General features: G+C 42.6%; 1 protein-coding gene across 1 annotated transcript in view; it reads right to left on the reverse strand.

The window, feature by feature from the left end:
- bub1 (BUB1 mitotic checkpoint serine/threonine kinase) overlaps nt 1–13,414 on the reverse strand; it is a gene marked incomplete at its 3' end in the record, with an annotated part of 28,173 nt that extends 14,759 nt beyond the window's left edge. Inside the window, exons 1-8 of the mRNA XM_083642841.1 lie at nt 13,339–13,414; nt 12,981–13,040; nt 12,116–12,257; nt 11,294–11,490; nt 7,669–7,838; nt 6,046–6,182; nt 5,335–5,778; nt 1,587–1,653 (exon numbers count right to left, since the gene is read on the reverse strand). Coding sequence (XP_083498967.1) covers nt 1,587–1,653; nt 5,335–5,778; nt 6,046–6,182; nt 7,669–7,838; nt 11,294–11,490; nt 12,116–12,257; nt 12,981–13,040; nt 13,339–13,355 — 1,234 coding nt within the window. The 5' untranslated portion in view covers nt 13,356–13,414. The remainder of the gene's footprint in view (nt 1–1,586; nt 1,654–5,334; nt 5,779–6,045; nt 6,183–7,668; nt 7,839–11,293; nt 11,491–12,115; nt 12,258–12,980; nt 13,041–13,338) is intronic.
- Nucleotides 13,415–14,722: the final 1,308 nt, after the last annotated feature.

Raw genomic sequence — 14,722 nt, forward strand, 5'->3', positions numbered from 1 at the left:
AGAGTGAGACAGGTTACCTGTGCCACCCTGTGACACAGAGAGAGAGACAGAGTGAGACAGGTTACCTGTGCCACCCTGTGACACTGAGGGAGAGAGAGAGAGAGACAGAGTGAGACAGGTTACCTGTGCCACCCTGTGACACAGAGAGAGAGACAGAGTGAGACAGGTTACCTGTGCCACCCTGTGACACTGAGGGAGAGAGAGAGAGAGACAGAGTGAGACAGGTTACCTGTGCCACCCTGTGACACTGAGGGAGAGAGAGAGAGAGACAGAGTGAGACAGGTTACCTGTGCCACCCTGTGACACTGAGGGAGAGAGAGAGAGAGACAGAGTGAGACAGGTTACCTGTGCCACCCTGTGACACTGAGAGAGAGAGACAGGTTACCTGTGCCACCCTGTGACACTGAGAGAGAGAGACAGAGTGAGACAGGTTACCTGTGCCACCCTGTGACACTGAGAGAGAGAGACAGAGTGAGACAGGTTACCTGTGCCACCCTGTGACACTGAGAGAGTGAGACAGGTTACCTGTGCCACCCTGTGACACAGAGAGTGAGACAGGTTACCTGTGCCACCCTGTGACACTGAGAGAGAGAGAGACAGAGTGTGAAAACATCCAGCAGAATCTGTGTTTATAGGGCTGTTTATTTGTTTATTAAAAGGAGCCACCTAGGCGACAGCTAGTGTTCCTGGGGTCCAAGACAAAATATACATTACATGACACACAATAATTAAAATACAAAAACACAAAGTAAGAGAATAGAAGACAGAATAAACAACAAATCTAAGCTAAGACAAACATTAGCATGGTCAGCTAAGCTATCTAGGTGGCCAGTAAGACAAATAACAACATTTGGTCAATATACGCTCCTTTATACTAGAGAAAACAAATCATGGATGGAAAAGTGATGTGAGAACGTAGTTACAGTATTTGTGTGAGTGAGGGTAAGTGTGTGTATGTGTGTGTGTGTGTGTGTGTGTGTGTGTGTGTGTGTGTGTGTGTGCGCGTGTGTGTGTGTGTGTGTGTGTGTGTGTGTGTGTGTGTGTGTGTGTGTGTGTTATAGTGTGAGTGAGTGTAAGTGTGTGTGTGTGTGTGAGTGAGCTCTAAGCATCCTTTTAAAACAAGCTCTCCCTTTAATGGAACAAATGTTGCATGGAAGACAATTCCAAGTGGCTATAGACCTGTGTGTGTGTGTGTGTATGTATGTATGTATGTATGTATGTATGTATATATATATATATATATATATATATATATATATATATATATATATGTAGTTGGTTTTTGGTCTAGGTAAAGTCATCTGGCCACCATCTGGTAGAGTGTGTGAGAATCCCTGAACTATAAATTGTTATTGAAAATAAATGTGGGAGTTTGATTTTGAATAACTGTGAAAAGATATGAGTAGGCTGTGGTTGTGTAGTGGTTGTGTAGTGGTTGTGTAGTGGTTGTGCTGTGGTTGTGCAGTGGTTGTGCAGTGGTTGTGTAGTGGTTGTGTAGTGGTTGTGTAGTGGTTGTGTAGTGGTTGTGCTGTGGTTGTGTAGTGGTTGTGTAGTGGTTGTGTAGTGGTTGTGTAGTGGTTGCTTACCATCTAATTTCTCCTCAGGCTCTTCAGACATGCTGGCAGATACGTCCCTGGAAAAAACAGGTACTCCCTATTAAGCTCCAAAACATTCATGGGAGGAAGCTGTGTAAGCTGTGTCCAGGCTACATCTGGAAGCTGTGTCCAGGCTACATCTGGAAGCTGTGTCCAGGCTACATCTGGAAGCTGTGTCCAGGCTACATCTGGAAGCTGTGTCCAGGCTACATCTGGAAGCTGTGTACAGGCTACATCTGGAAGCTGTGTCCAGGCTACATCTGGAAGCTGTGTCCAGGCTACATCTGGAAGCTGTGTACAGGCTACATCTGGAAGCTGTGTACAGGCTACATCTGGAAGCTGTGTCCAGGCTACATCTGGAAGCTGTGTACAGGCTACATCTGGAAGCTGTGTCCAGGCTAGATATATTTTACTAGATATTTCAGGCCAACTAAAAACTACATTTATAAAAACACACAGCATCATGTCCCACACATCATGTGATCCCATAGATGTCCCCATCTTACTTTAAATTTAAACAATATATATATATATATATATATATATATTTTTTTTTACGATTATTCATTCAAACACATTGAGGGTTGCAGGGTGCGTCTTCATCAGAGTCCTGAGACTCTGATGAAGATGCAACCTGTGTCGAAACGTTGGTTCAATAAAAAAAAAGTCTATCCACCTTATTTTTGAATGCCCCGCTGTACAAATAATTGTGGGTACAAGTTCTGGTTTAACGACTTATTTTTGCAGCTTGCCATTTCCCAAAACGGTATTCTACTTGATTTGAAAAGATGGCCGCCTATACTGCCCTCCAAATCAAAACCGCAGTAACTACAATTTTGGTCAAAATTGAGTTATTATTAAAATTGAACTTTTAGATATCTGTTTTTATCACGTGACAAATTTTCTAAGTTCAGTCTTGCTCTATATTTGAAAAAACAGAGTATAAAAGTTGCAGTAACTACGAAATCCAACCAAAAACCAGACAAAACTGCAGTAACTACACTTTTTTCTTCTCAGTTTCAGTGTTGGCGTAGTTACTGCGGTTATGATTTGTAGGGCAGTATACTCCCTTGTACCCTGGCTGACTTGAACATAACTTGGCCAATAAGTATGTAACATATAAATAAAACAAACAGTAATGTCTTTATTTGATGTAGAATGCAGAGGACATGTAACTGTTTCGTTAAACTCGCGTTCCAGGAATATTGTATTTATTGCCCTGCTCTAAAATAACGTTAGTGGCGCACGAGTCGCGACTCAGAGAGCCTGTTCGTCCTCGCTTTGCGCCAGAACACAATCGATTTGGGGGTGGAACATGCCAGGATTGGCCAACGCCAGTGCCCAGAACTGTCAAATCAAATCATCGATGGCCCGCCTCCCAGTATTTTCAGAGTATCAGAGTTAGATAGAGAACGTGACAAATATAGCCACGTTATGGTTATAAACAACAAACTAACGCTGGTGATCCGTATGGAAACAGTGTTACTCGAAATGGTTCAAAGTTACCGTAAATTCCGGACTATAAGCCGCGGCTTTTTTCCCGTTTTTTGGCCTTTTTTGGCCCCTGCGGCTTATATAACGGTGCGGCTTATCTATGGATTTTTTCCAAACAAAAAAAAAAATCTCTCTTTTTTAGCACTCTTTCTAACTATAAATCCACTTCTGTTTTAATTTCCTCTCTTGCCCTCTTTTAACAACATAACATAACATAACATAACACAACACAGGTAAGCAGAAAGAAAAAGACGAAGAAATCACCGCCATGAATGAGGAAATGACTCACCTGCTGGAGGCTGGAGATACACGGCTTGGGCTAAACTTTTACTCCGTGAAACTAGGGATGCACGATATATCGGCAATCATATCGGTATCGGCCAGTATCGGCCGATTTTTTAACATATCGGTCAAATCGGTATCGGTCAGATGTTGCAATGTTAATATCGGTTATCATTATCAGCCAAATTCTTCACATTGATATGAAATAATGCAGTAAATCTATGATTTATGGGCTTTTCCAAAGGCTTTGCAGATAAAGAAATGCATAACTTTTTCAAATTCAGTGTTAACAAGTGTTTTTCAGTATGTACAAAATGTGATGATCATAAAAATGTGGTTTTATACAGATCATATCGACATCGGTAAATATCGGTTATCGGCCATAACAGCAATGTTAATATCGGTTATCGGCATCGGCCAAAATTTTCATATCGGTGCATCCCTACGTGAAACACTATTGATTAAGTCCGACATCGCTCAGAGGTTTGAGCAGCTTGAAAACAAGTTTGAAAACGTGCAGAAGTCCATCCACTCACTCACTAAAGAAAATAATGCAACCGTGAAGAGTTTCTAATGCGGAAAAGCGCATCAGCGCACTGGAGGACAAAAACAACACAGTGAGTCCGAAAGTGGATAAAATGCAAAAACATCGAAACGCTGCACACGCAGGTTGATGACTTAATCAGCAGGAGTAAAAGAAATAACATTCGCCTGATCAATGTAAAAGAGGGAGCTGAGATTGGTGACATGGACGCTTTCGTGGCAAAATCCTGTGTTACATCCTGGACCTGAAGGAAGGCGAGAAACCACCAGAGGTGGACAGGGCACACCGGGCGCCTCGGCCACGTCCAGACCCCGGCCTGCCACCGAGGGCCATCTTCATCTGCCTACTCCGCTGGCCCGACCGTCAACTCATCCTCCAGGCTGCGGGGAAGAAGCCCCTCACCTGGGAGGGTACGCGCTTTTTCGTCCGGCAGGACCTCTCCGCGTTGGTGCAACAGAAACGCGCAACATACAACAGCATCATCGAAAAGGTTAAAGTCAATTGATATCGCTTTGGCGTACTGTACCCAGCGAGACTCGTCATAACCATTGATGGACAGCGGCGGAACAAGAGCTCAAAGTGAAACTGCCGAATATCTTTTGAGTTGGACTGGTCAATAGTACTGTGAGTAACTAAAATAAAAAAATAAAAAACGGAATTCTCTCTTCTTTAGCACTCTTTCTAACTATAAATCCACTTCTGTTTTAATTTCCTCTCTTGCCCTCTTTTCACCACACCGCGGACACTGTGTGCACTGTAAAAAAAACAAAAAATACCATTAAAACACCCGCGGCTTATAGTCCGGTGCGGCTTATATAAGAAAAAAATAGTCACCTTTGAAGGTGCGGCTTATAGACCGGTGCGCCTTATAGTCCGGAATTTACGGTATATCAATTTGGTCATTCAGTGGCGTTTTACTGCCATGTAACATAGCTAGCTAGCCGCTAACATTAGCCACAGTAGGCGATTACACACATGATGCACTGCGCTCTATAAAGGGATATTTATCGACAAGATGTTTGCCAAGCTGGACCTGATTAGTGATTTGCTCCGTTCCAGTTTCAACCGTTGGTCTTCGTCAGCCTGACGAAGACCAACGGTTGAAACGCGTTGCGTATTTGTGTTTGCCCGTATCAAATTGAAGATGTATTCTGGTTAGTAACTCTTTGCAGTACGCAGATACAATTACTTCTCATTAAATGATATATTATTCTTTTCAAACTCCAAGTAGCTCCTTTTTTCGCCTTGTATTCTATTTTGCCTGCTGAGCTGCTTTGGTCCACATTTTTTGTGCTTTCCTAGAAGATGAATGAGGAAATACTCTTCCAGGAACCGAGGTGTCACGAGACTGTTGCGCTCTATAAGAGGAAACTGTGAAAGCGTGTGAGCAGAGGTGACTTACTGATCTGTGGTGGTGACGTGTTGCTGGGAGCCGCCGGCCGGCGGTTTCAACAGACTGTTGGGTTGAACACGATCTCCCAGGCAGAGAATGTCGTTATTCACTCTGGAGACGGAGGCAGGAGTCTGGAGCGTCGAGTACGACTGCTCAAACGCCACAGGCCCCTGACCTGCCTGGGGACAGAAGCTCCTGTCAGCCAGGACAGAAGGATGACAGGGTGTCTGGGAGCTGGGAGCTTGTGTGGGAGGAGCCCTTGTGCCATTCTCCTGCTTCTGAGGTTGTGGTGTGGCGGCGGTCTCATAGATGAAGGTGGGGTTGGAGAGCAGTCTGAGGCCCACAGACTGCCTTCTGCTCAGGCTAAGGCGGTTCGAGGGCCGCCTTCGGATGACAGGACACCCAAAGGATTGCTGCAGGTCCTGGGGAAGATCGGGATTCAGACTGACCGTCGTTTCGGCTCCGGACACCTGCAACAAAGACCAGGATCTAGTTTAACATGCATAGCTTTCAAAATGTGTCCTTGTCGCTATGGTGATTTTGATTTAAAAAAAAAAAGTTTAATTACATTTCTATTCAATTTAAAATGTCTAATTGGTTACAGTTTGTATGAAATATTCCCAAGCAGGAAATTTGATAAGCTCATCCCATAGTTTGATGGTCCATGATTTCCTCCTGGACTTCAAACTGGAGACAGAAATGCTAATGTATATTCAGGGTTCTTCAGGTCGTCTCACCTGCTGTGCGGCAGGGCGGCTGCTTGAAAACCCACAGGCTCCAAGATCCGGATTGAGATCCTGATCCTGATCCTCCAGCAGCCGCTTCATGCTCAGGATGTGTTCCTCCCCCTCTCTCACCATCTTCTGATGGGCTTCTGGTTAATGACAGAAACAGAGAGATGTCACAACTAAAAAAGACCTTACTAAATTGATAAAACACACACACATTAGGGCTGTCCTGAATACCATATTTAGAGCTTCAGCTGCTACTTCATCATGTTATAAACCAGGGGTCAGCAACCTGAGGTGCCACCTCTGGCACGCGAAGGGTTAACCAGTGGCACGGCAGCACGCAGGAGCAATAAGTGCGCAATTGAGATTTTTTTGTAGAAATGTTGAAGTGCCCTGTCAAATGACCTACTTCACAGCCATTCGCAATTGTGTGGCATGTTGTTATTTAGGATATTTACGGTAGTGAACCACTCTCTGCCTCCGATTGGTTGCCTTCCATGGCAGCAGCAGAGTAATCTAGTAAGACGCCAGTCTTACTAGATTACTATGTTTGAATTTGACAGTTTCGCCCATTTTCCCAGAGTTAGAAAATAATAAATACTTTCTCCTCGCAGACCTTTTTATGTATTTGGTGTAGTCTGAAGTATGTCAAACAGCAATATGAGGCTATCTTAGCTCAACTGTTGAGTGTCTATGGGATCAAATAACATAATCATGATCCCATCATAGCCTAGGCATCCAGGGAGGAAGCCTTGTTTGGAGGCCCAGTCTCATTCTTTGAAAACCCCTGGTTTAGGCTAAACACAGCTAATAGTGATGGATTGCTGGTTTAAATTGTATTAAACTTTTTGAAATCAGTGTTTTAAGGCTAATTTGTACTAACTTTTTAAAGAATTCTGCACCCCCAAAAAAACTCTTTAGGTCAAGTCAATGTCAAAAAAAGTAATTCCGAGCGTCATCTTGATTCATGTAGGCATCACCCGTAGCTCGGCCTCACCTGCCCTATTGGCGCATGTGTGTGTTGCTCACTAAATGTTATGGCATCAGTGATGTCACAATGCCCAATTGCGATGCCCAATTATATCACTGATGACGTCATCAGTGTGTGTCATCACTGATCAGTCTTGTCAAGTTGTCACAATGCTTCCTTGTGTGTGTGTGTGTGTGACATCACTGATCAGTCTTGTCACAATGCCTCCTTGTGTGTGTGTGTGTGCGCGCCCTTATGACATCACTTTTGACATCATCACTGATGATCACATCATTAGCTAATTAGCCTAATTAAAAAATCCGGCTCTGTCAGGTCACCCACACGGGTGCCCTTTACACACCCTGAAGGTTTCAGCCCGATCGCACCTAAAACGGCATAGCTGTGGCCGAACACAGAACTTGAAACAAACATTGTCCACATACTCAATTTTATATATAGACCGTTAAAAATAGTCAAACAAAAATAAAGGGAATGAGCACGGGAGGCTGAAAAAATAGAGCATCACTCACGAATATATATGTCACAACAAGCCCCGCCTCTTTCACCTTTTGGCCCCCCGCTGCCTCAAATCTGATCACTACTGACCTACTTACTCTGCAAAAACACGAGGGAGAACTTAATATAAACCATGGGCTTACCCCATTCTCTGTGCTGCTTGTCTTGCTTCAGCTTTGTGTAGTACTTGGCAGCTCTGACCTCCTCGAAGGTGAGCTCAGACCCTTCACACAAAAGGGCCACCTTTGCGTACATGGATAGGGTCTCAGGGCCTTCATCAGAGCTTTGTGTCTGCGTCCCAGAGCGAGAAAGGCTGTGGACGAGATGCTTGGTCAAAATAACATGACAGCAAACACCACATCAAATGACATTTGATTTTGGGGGGTCGTTTTTGATTTATTTGATAGCCGACAGTAAAGATGGGACGATATATCAAAATTCAATATCGCAATACAAAAATGTGACAACACTTATGGTGGGACAGAAAAATGAATTGTGATACCAGCTCCATGTTATTCTGCTGTCGTAATCACAAATGACACCTGACCATCAACATTTCACAAGCTCTCCATCCACAGTATATTAATTACAGCATTGTCACTTTCTAATGGCATTTTTAAATAGTGATTTACATTCTAGAAAGTCAATGGCATCGCTAGAAAGATTTGTGGGTAAGAAATAAACAGAATTCTGCAGTCAGACTTTGTTGACACTGATCTTGTATTTATGACATCGTATCGTGGTTGTATTGAATCATCAACCACACATCGCGTACCAAATCATACATGAGATCTGCACCAAATAAAAAGCTTTTTGAAGAAAATGAATGGAAACAACAAAAAGTAACTTACTATGTGTTGTACTCCGTGGCGCTCTGTAACAGAGAGAAATGGGGATGTGTGGGTTTGGGGAGAAGATGTGGAGTCATTACACAATTATTATAAGAATCTCTCTGTCACACAAACACACACACAGTAGTTACCTTGCTGGGAGATACGGGCTCAGTGTGGGATGTCATTTGATTGACGAGCTGGGAGTTTTGAAGAGGGGCGCGACGACTAGCTGCTTTAGAAAACAAAAGTGTATGGTTAGTCGCACACATGAGATAAACACCTAGCCTGGTAACCAGGGGCCTGTACTACGAATGTTGTATAAGAAGATCCAGGATCTGTCCCTTGAGCTGGTTTGTCTAAACCAGATCAGCTCGATTGTAGTTAACTTGTACTACGAACGTCGATTGGCACTCGTTAACTCGAACCAGGTTTTTCTAATCAAGCTCACAGCTCGTGCACATGAAAATGCCCGTGCACTGGAGCTCGTGCCCGCAAAAGAGGCGTGGTTTTTAACAACTGCCAATCACAGTGCAATATGGACTGCTCCAACTCTGACAGCACAGACACGCCTATTTCCTCATTGAATGAAACCGCAAATACAAATCTGCATTGGATATTATTACTGTTCCCGAATGACTGTCTAACTCTAAAGTGACCACTTTTATCCACACCAGTAATTTCTTTGAAGAGCGGTTTCGTAGGCTATCTACAGCTCTCTATCTACAGTCTTTTGTGGAAGCAATGTGTAATCTATCTCAGTCCAAAATCCGTATGTATAGACCATTTAGGCTCAATGAATAATAATGATCTCATGATGTGTTTAGTCGCACTGATTGAATAATTCCTATAGGCTAATCAATAAAAAAAGAATGATAATACAATAAAAAAATGCTTCTGAACTGAGTCGACACGGTACGTGCGGGCATAGATTTCATTTATAAAAAATAGCCTATTTTGTGGCCAATCACATTATGAACAGCTGAGTTGACACGGCAGGCACACCCATTTCCTCGTTCAATGAAAGCGCAGTGATCAGAGTTTTAGCGGATATTTAATGTAGCCTGTCAGAATGAAAATCCGCGTTGGATATAGTCTGCTGAAAGACTGTCTAAAGCTGACGCTTGTATTCACATCAGTCATTTGATTTACTTTGATCAGCGATTTCTGTCTCCTACAGCAGCTTTTTGCGAGTGTAAAAATGTAAATGTGTAATCTCAGTCTATAAATTTCCACAATCTGTAAGCCTATTTAGACCATAGATTTAGAAATGCATGCTCAATGAATAATGATCTCTATCACTCATTATGTGTGGTTGCACTGATCGAATAATTCATATATAAAATAATGATATCCTAATAGCCTATAAAAGAGAAAACTGCTGAACTGAATTGAGACGATGCGGGCATAGTTTTCATTGATAAAAACTAGCCTATTTTGTGGTCACATGGCTATTGTAATGTCAGCAGAGTCGCATATATCCATATTTCATATAATGATGCTGGAAATATGAAGTTCAATCACATCATACAGGCCAAAAGCAACACAGTTGCAGCTGCAAAATGCAGGAGTAGCCTAGATATGAATCATCTTAATATGGGATCGCCTGTGTGCAGGTGATCCCATATTAAATTGCTTAGATGTAGTAGGCTGTATGACCATTTCAATTCCAACCCAACGTCAGTCTCAGCTCCGTTGCGCACACGGCACCGTGCGCTTTGGAGACGTTTATGTAACCTTTTTATGCTGGTTTAGTGATATTTCTCCACTCACTATTCAGCTGCAATCGATCAGCGGGGTCAAACAACGTATCTAGGCTACTTGAGAGCACAAAAATGAATATATAAAAACATATTCCAAAGTGGTAAGTAGGGCTTAATTAAAATGTAGCCTGCAACAAGTGCAAGGCTTTAGTCCTTGGTTAATTCAACATTACAATTCGTGCTCCTTCCTTGTCCAGAAAGGGGTTGGCCATTTTTCCAAACTGCTGATTCGATTGGTTCGTGGGCGGTGTATTTAAGGTCTAATCTTATCCTTGCAACTTAACCTGCTGCGGACCAGGTTAAGTGTGAAGCATAAGTTGCTATGGAAATATATGTCGGTAAGTAGTTAACTTGCTTTGTAGTACGGCTAAACCAGGGTTAAACCTGAAGTTACCTCGCTAAACCACTAATCTTGCTTTGTAGTACAGGCCCCAGACCCAATGAATCCAGTGTTGTCAATTGGAAATTGTTGATTCATATGGGGCTGGATACCAGGCTCATAAACACCACCATAGAGAAACAAATGGAACGTTTGTACTTGAAAAAAATATGTTTTGTCTCTGACCTGATGCTGCTGCCTGGCTTCTCATGGTTCTCATTTGAAACTGCCTGCAAGTCAGAAATGTGTTTAGTACATTAAAGGGGATCCTGTTAGCCTTGGTGGTATGGGTGCAGAAACACACAGTTTCATACTATCACTGGCCAGGCATATCATCCACTGTTGATATGATCTAACCCAGCTACAGCTATGGGGGATGGGGGTGGAGATGTAATTCAATTGTTTTTTTATGTTCTTGTACTGTATATCAATTAGTTATTTAAAGCCCCCCCCCTACATATAAAATATTTTCCTCTGTATGATTCTCAAGTTTTTTTTATATCATATAGTATAATAGTATAGTATAGTATAGTATAGTATAGTATAATTGGTGTTGAAAAATGAGACCATCACAGTAACATTTTCTGTGTTGCTTCCTGTGTGCTTATTTCTGTGTTCCCGGGTGTGCATATTTACTATTATTATTATTATTATTATTATCATTATCATCACAGGCTTTCATGGGTCATGAGATTTGCTCTACTAACAATGCACCAAAGAAACCCTCAAATAATTCCATGAAAATCAGCCAAAATGGAGTGCCCCCCCCCCCCCCCCCCCCCCCCGGGGGAGTCACCTGTATTCGTGCAGTATGGTGTCAGTCGGCTGGGCTTGGTTGTCCACGGCTCTCTGGTAGACGAGGTCAGCCTGGTCGTTCATGCCACGCTGTTCATACTGCTCGGCCCAGGCCACATAGAGTTCTGCGGTCCTGGTGCCAACGCCGTTACTGTAGATGTAATCATACAGTGCGATGGGCTCGCTGCAAACACTCGCCTGCAACAAAGAGGTCCAATTACTGAACATCCTTGTGAGATTCTGCCAGGCTGAATATCAACATACATGTACATTGATTGAGAGGTGAAAGGCGGTTATGCGCTCAAAACCATGACAGTGTTTCTTGTATTCAATTCAAAAAAGAAAAAGCCATCACTGCTTGACACAAAGTGAAATCAACAGTATGAGTTACCGTAGTCTAATTTTCATAAGACATACCATTCAAAAGTTTGGACATGGCAAATGTCTCTTTTTTTAAACCATTTTTGGCATTTTAGAATAGTAAAGACATGAAAACTATGAAATAACACAAATGGAATCATGCAGTGACCAAAAAACCTTTAAACAAATCAAAACTAGCTTATATATAAAAATAAAATAAAAAAATAGCCGCCCTTTGCCTTGATAGAAAGGCAAAGGCTTTGGAAAGAAATTCACAAGCACCACTGCGCTGATGTATAGAGCTTGCAGAGTTGACGCCACGCATTGTTCTCAGCATAGAGGATACCGAGAAGTCCACTGTCTCCGCTTCGCTCCTCCCGTCCCAACATGCAACACGGCGCGTCATAACTCTGCGAGCTCTATAATCATTTACAATGTAAATCAGTGTGAGAAACAGACTTACAGCTTTGATGCAGTAGTTGACATATCTGATGTCGTTTGCGTATTGCTTGACTTCCAAAAATGTCTCTACGATTCGTTTGAACACCATCCACATCCCGCTGGCCTGGTCCGCCGGTAGTTTTTCCTTCAGGAACTCAACAAACCTAGGACAATGTAAAGAGTCCGCTAGCTGGTTATTTAGTACTCGTTGTCAGTCATGTACACGTATTTCTCATCCTGTTGTTCAGGTCACAGATATTGACAGAGCAACTGACAAATGAATGGAAACAAGGGAAAAACACATCACACAATATGAGAGCAAAGCCTGTATCAGTGTGTGTGTACATGTGAAGCAATCTGGGAAGCCATCGGTTAAACAAAACAAAACAAAATCTCTAACAAGTCTGTCTTGAGAGATTACATGTGAAGTGAAGCCAGGTGAGACAACATAAACTTTAATCATCCTTGTGAGGAAATTGGGTAAACGTAGGTTAAAAAAAACTCCAACTTTAGGCACATTTGCCATGTACCTGATTGTGAAAGGATAGTAAGATCTGTTTTCCTCTCTCTCTCTCTCTCTCTCTCTCCACACACACACACATACACACACACACACACACACACTGACCTCTGCAGGCAATTTATTACTAGCCGGGATATATCTGCAGGTTTCGGATTCAGAAAACCAAATTCAAGTTTAAGAATGTTGTAATTCTTGGTTCCATTAGCTAATGAACCCCTGCTCTTTGGACTGCAAAGTGATGTTGTATTGTACCAATGAGCTCCTGCTCAATATTTCTAGTTACGAACAAGCAACAGAAATGACGCCTGCTGGCAGCTAACGTGACTTTGTTTCCTATAGCGTTAACAGACAACAACAAACCGACCTGTCCCATTGCTCCAAAGGGTCGTCTCCTGAGTACGCGCTCATATGGTTTTCAAAACGCCTGAAAGAGTAAACATAACGTAACATGTAACATCATAAGTCAAGGCACGTACATGTAAAGAGTATAGCGTTTAAGTGCCGAACGTATTTGTCAATTGTATCTTCTTTGAGATACTGAATTCACGTTAGCAGTTAGCCCCTTTCGGAACTGCTAACCTAGCTTACGCTACTACGCAAGCTAGGTTAGCAGTTCCGAAAGGGGCTAGTTAGCAGTGTGGCTAGCTAGTAGTTCAGCTAACCGTTAACGCTAATGTTAAGCTAACGCCAGTTAATGTTCAACTCAAGCAAGACGGACTTACTGTAACTTGACTTCCATTTTCGTTTCAAACTTTGGGACTCACTCAACGCAACGCATGCCGGGAGGAGGGTGACGTATATTGTGCTGCGGAATTCGTCACAGCCAGAGAGACAGGACAGGAAGAGGGAGAATATACGAGCGTCAAGTGAGCAGTAATTTCACTTCCGGCCAGCGGGAATTTCACTCGGGTTTAGTGATTTTGCCTCCAAAGTAAAAGCATGATAAAGTTTTTTTTTTTTTACCATAAAAATTGAAGTAGAAATCTAACTATGTCCAACATAATGAACATACGAACACTAAGATAAACCTCTAGTTTAATGTTTGAATGAAAATAGACATACAAAGGAGACAGTGTGTTATTTCTTGAAAGGCTTGCCACAGGGTGTGTCTCTAGCTCACACTGGTCAATAGAGGCTACCTCTCACCTGATTATGGCCTCTATAGGGAAGACATCAAGAGAAAAGATGATCAAGCTATAGGCTAGGTGAGCCATTATGCAAATGCATGGATAATGTGGTCTTGTGAGAAGTAGGTACTTGCTAACCTGACGCTGCCAGATGGATGTAGGTTGGTTCACATTTGTTTCACAACCTGGAGGAGGGATTGTGAATTTGTGGAACAATGCCGCCCCCATCTGGCAGAGTCAGGTTAGGTACTTGCCAGATGTGTGCAAATAATTCTAAATCCATGCTTGTTGTACTCTCGCAGACCACCGGAAGGTCATGAAAATGGCCTGATTTCAAATAAATATTAAAAATCTAAAGTCAATTGTTGCATGTCAAACTCACTTGATACATGTAGCTGCATAGTCCATCTATCATAGGGAAGTGATCTGGTACATTTTTGTGTTTTGGACATGTAGGCTATGTACAGTGTCAACTGAGCAGGAATTTTCAAGCCGGCTGCTCCCATCAGTCAGAAGACCATGAAAACGGTCCGATTTTGCCTTTAAGCACTGGGTGTGTGTGGGAGATTATAAAGTGTAGGTGATCTCCATTATGCTAAATCGATGATGTGGTCTTGTACATACTTGTCTTGTACATTTTTTTTTTTTTAATATATATATATATATATGTTTTATGTTTATGTTTTATGTTTTTTATATATATATATATATATATATATATTGTAACGTTCTGCATATTCGTCCAAGGAACTGGAGACTTGAAGTTGGTACAGGCTTTTTATTCTTGTCTTCACAATATAGCTCCTAGCAGCTAGCTTCGCTGCTAGCTCTGCAACCACCCGGTCAGCTCGCCCACATGGCCTGACTGGCCTCCGCCCCGGCCGCTGGTCACATATATCCCCCTCCCCCTAGGAACACACCCACACATATCAGTTCCTAGCCAAGCACGGAAACACCCCAATACACGTAATTACCCGAT

Source organism: Poromitra crassiceps (genome assembly GCF_964638095.1).
Source record: "Poromitra crassiceps genome assembly, chromosome: 9".
Classification (NCBI taxonomy): Eukaryota; Metazoa; Chordata; class Actinopteri; order Beryciformes; family Melamphaidae; genus Poromitra; species Poromitra crassiceps.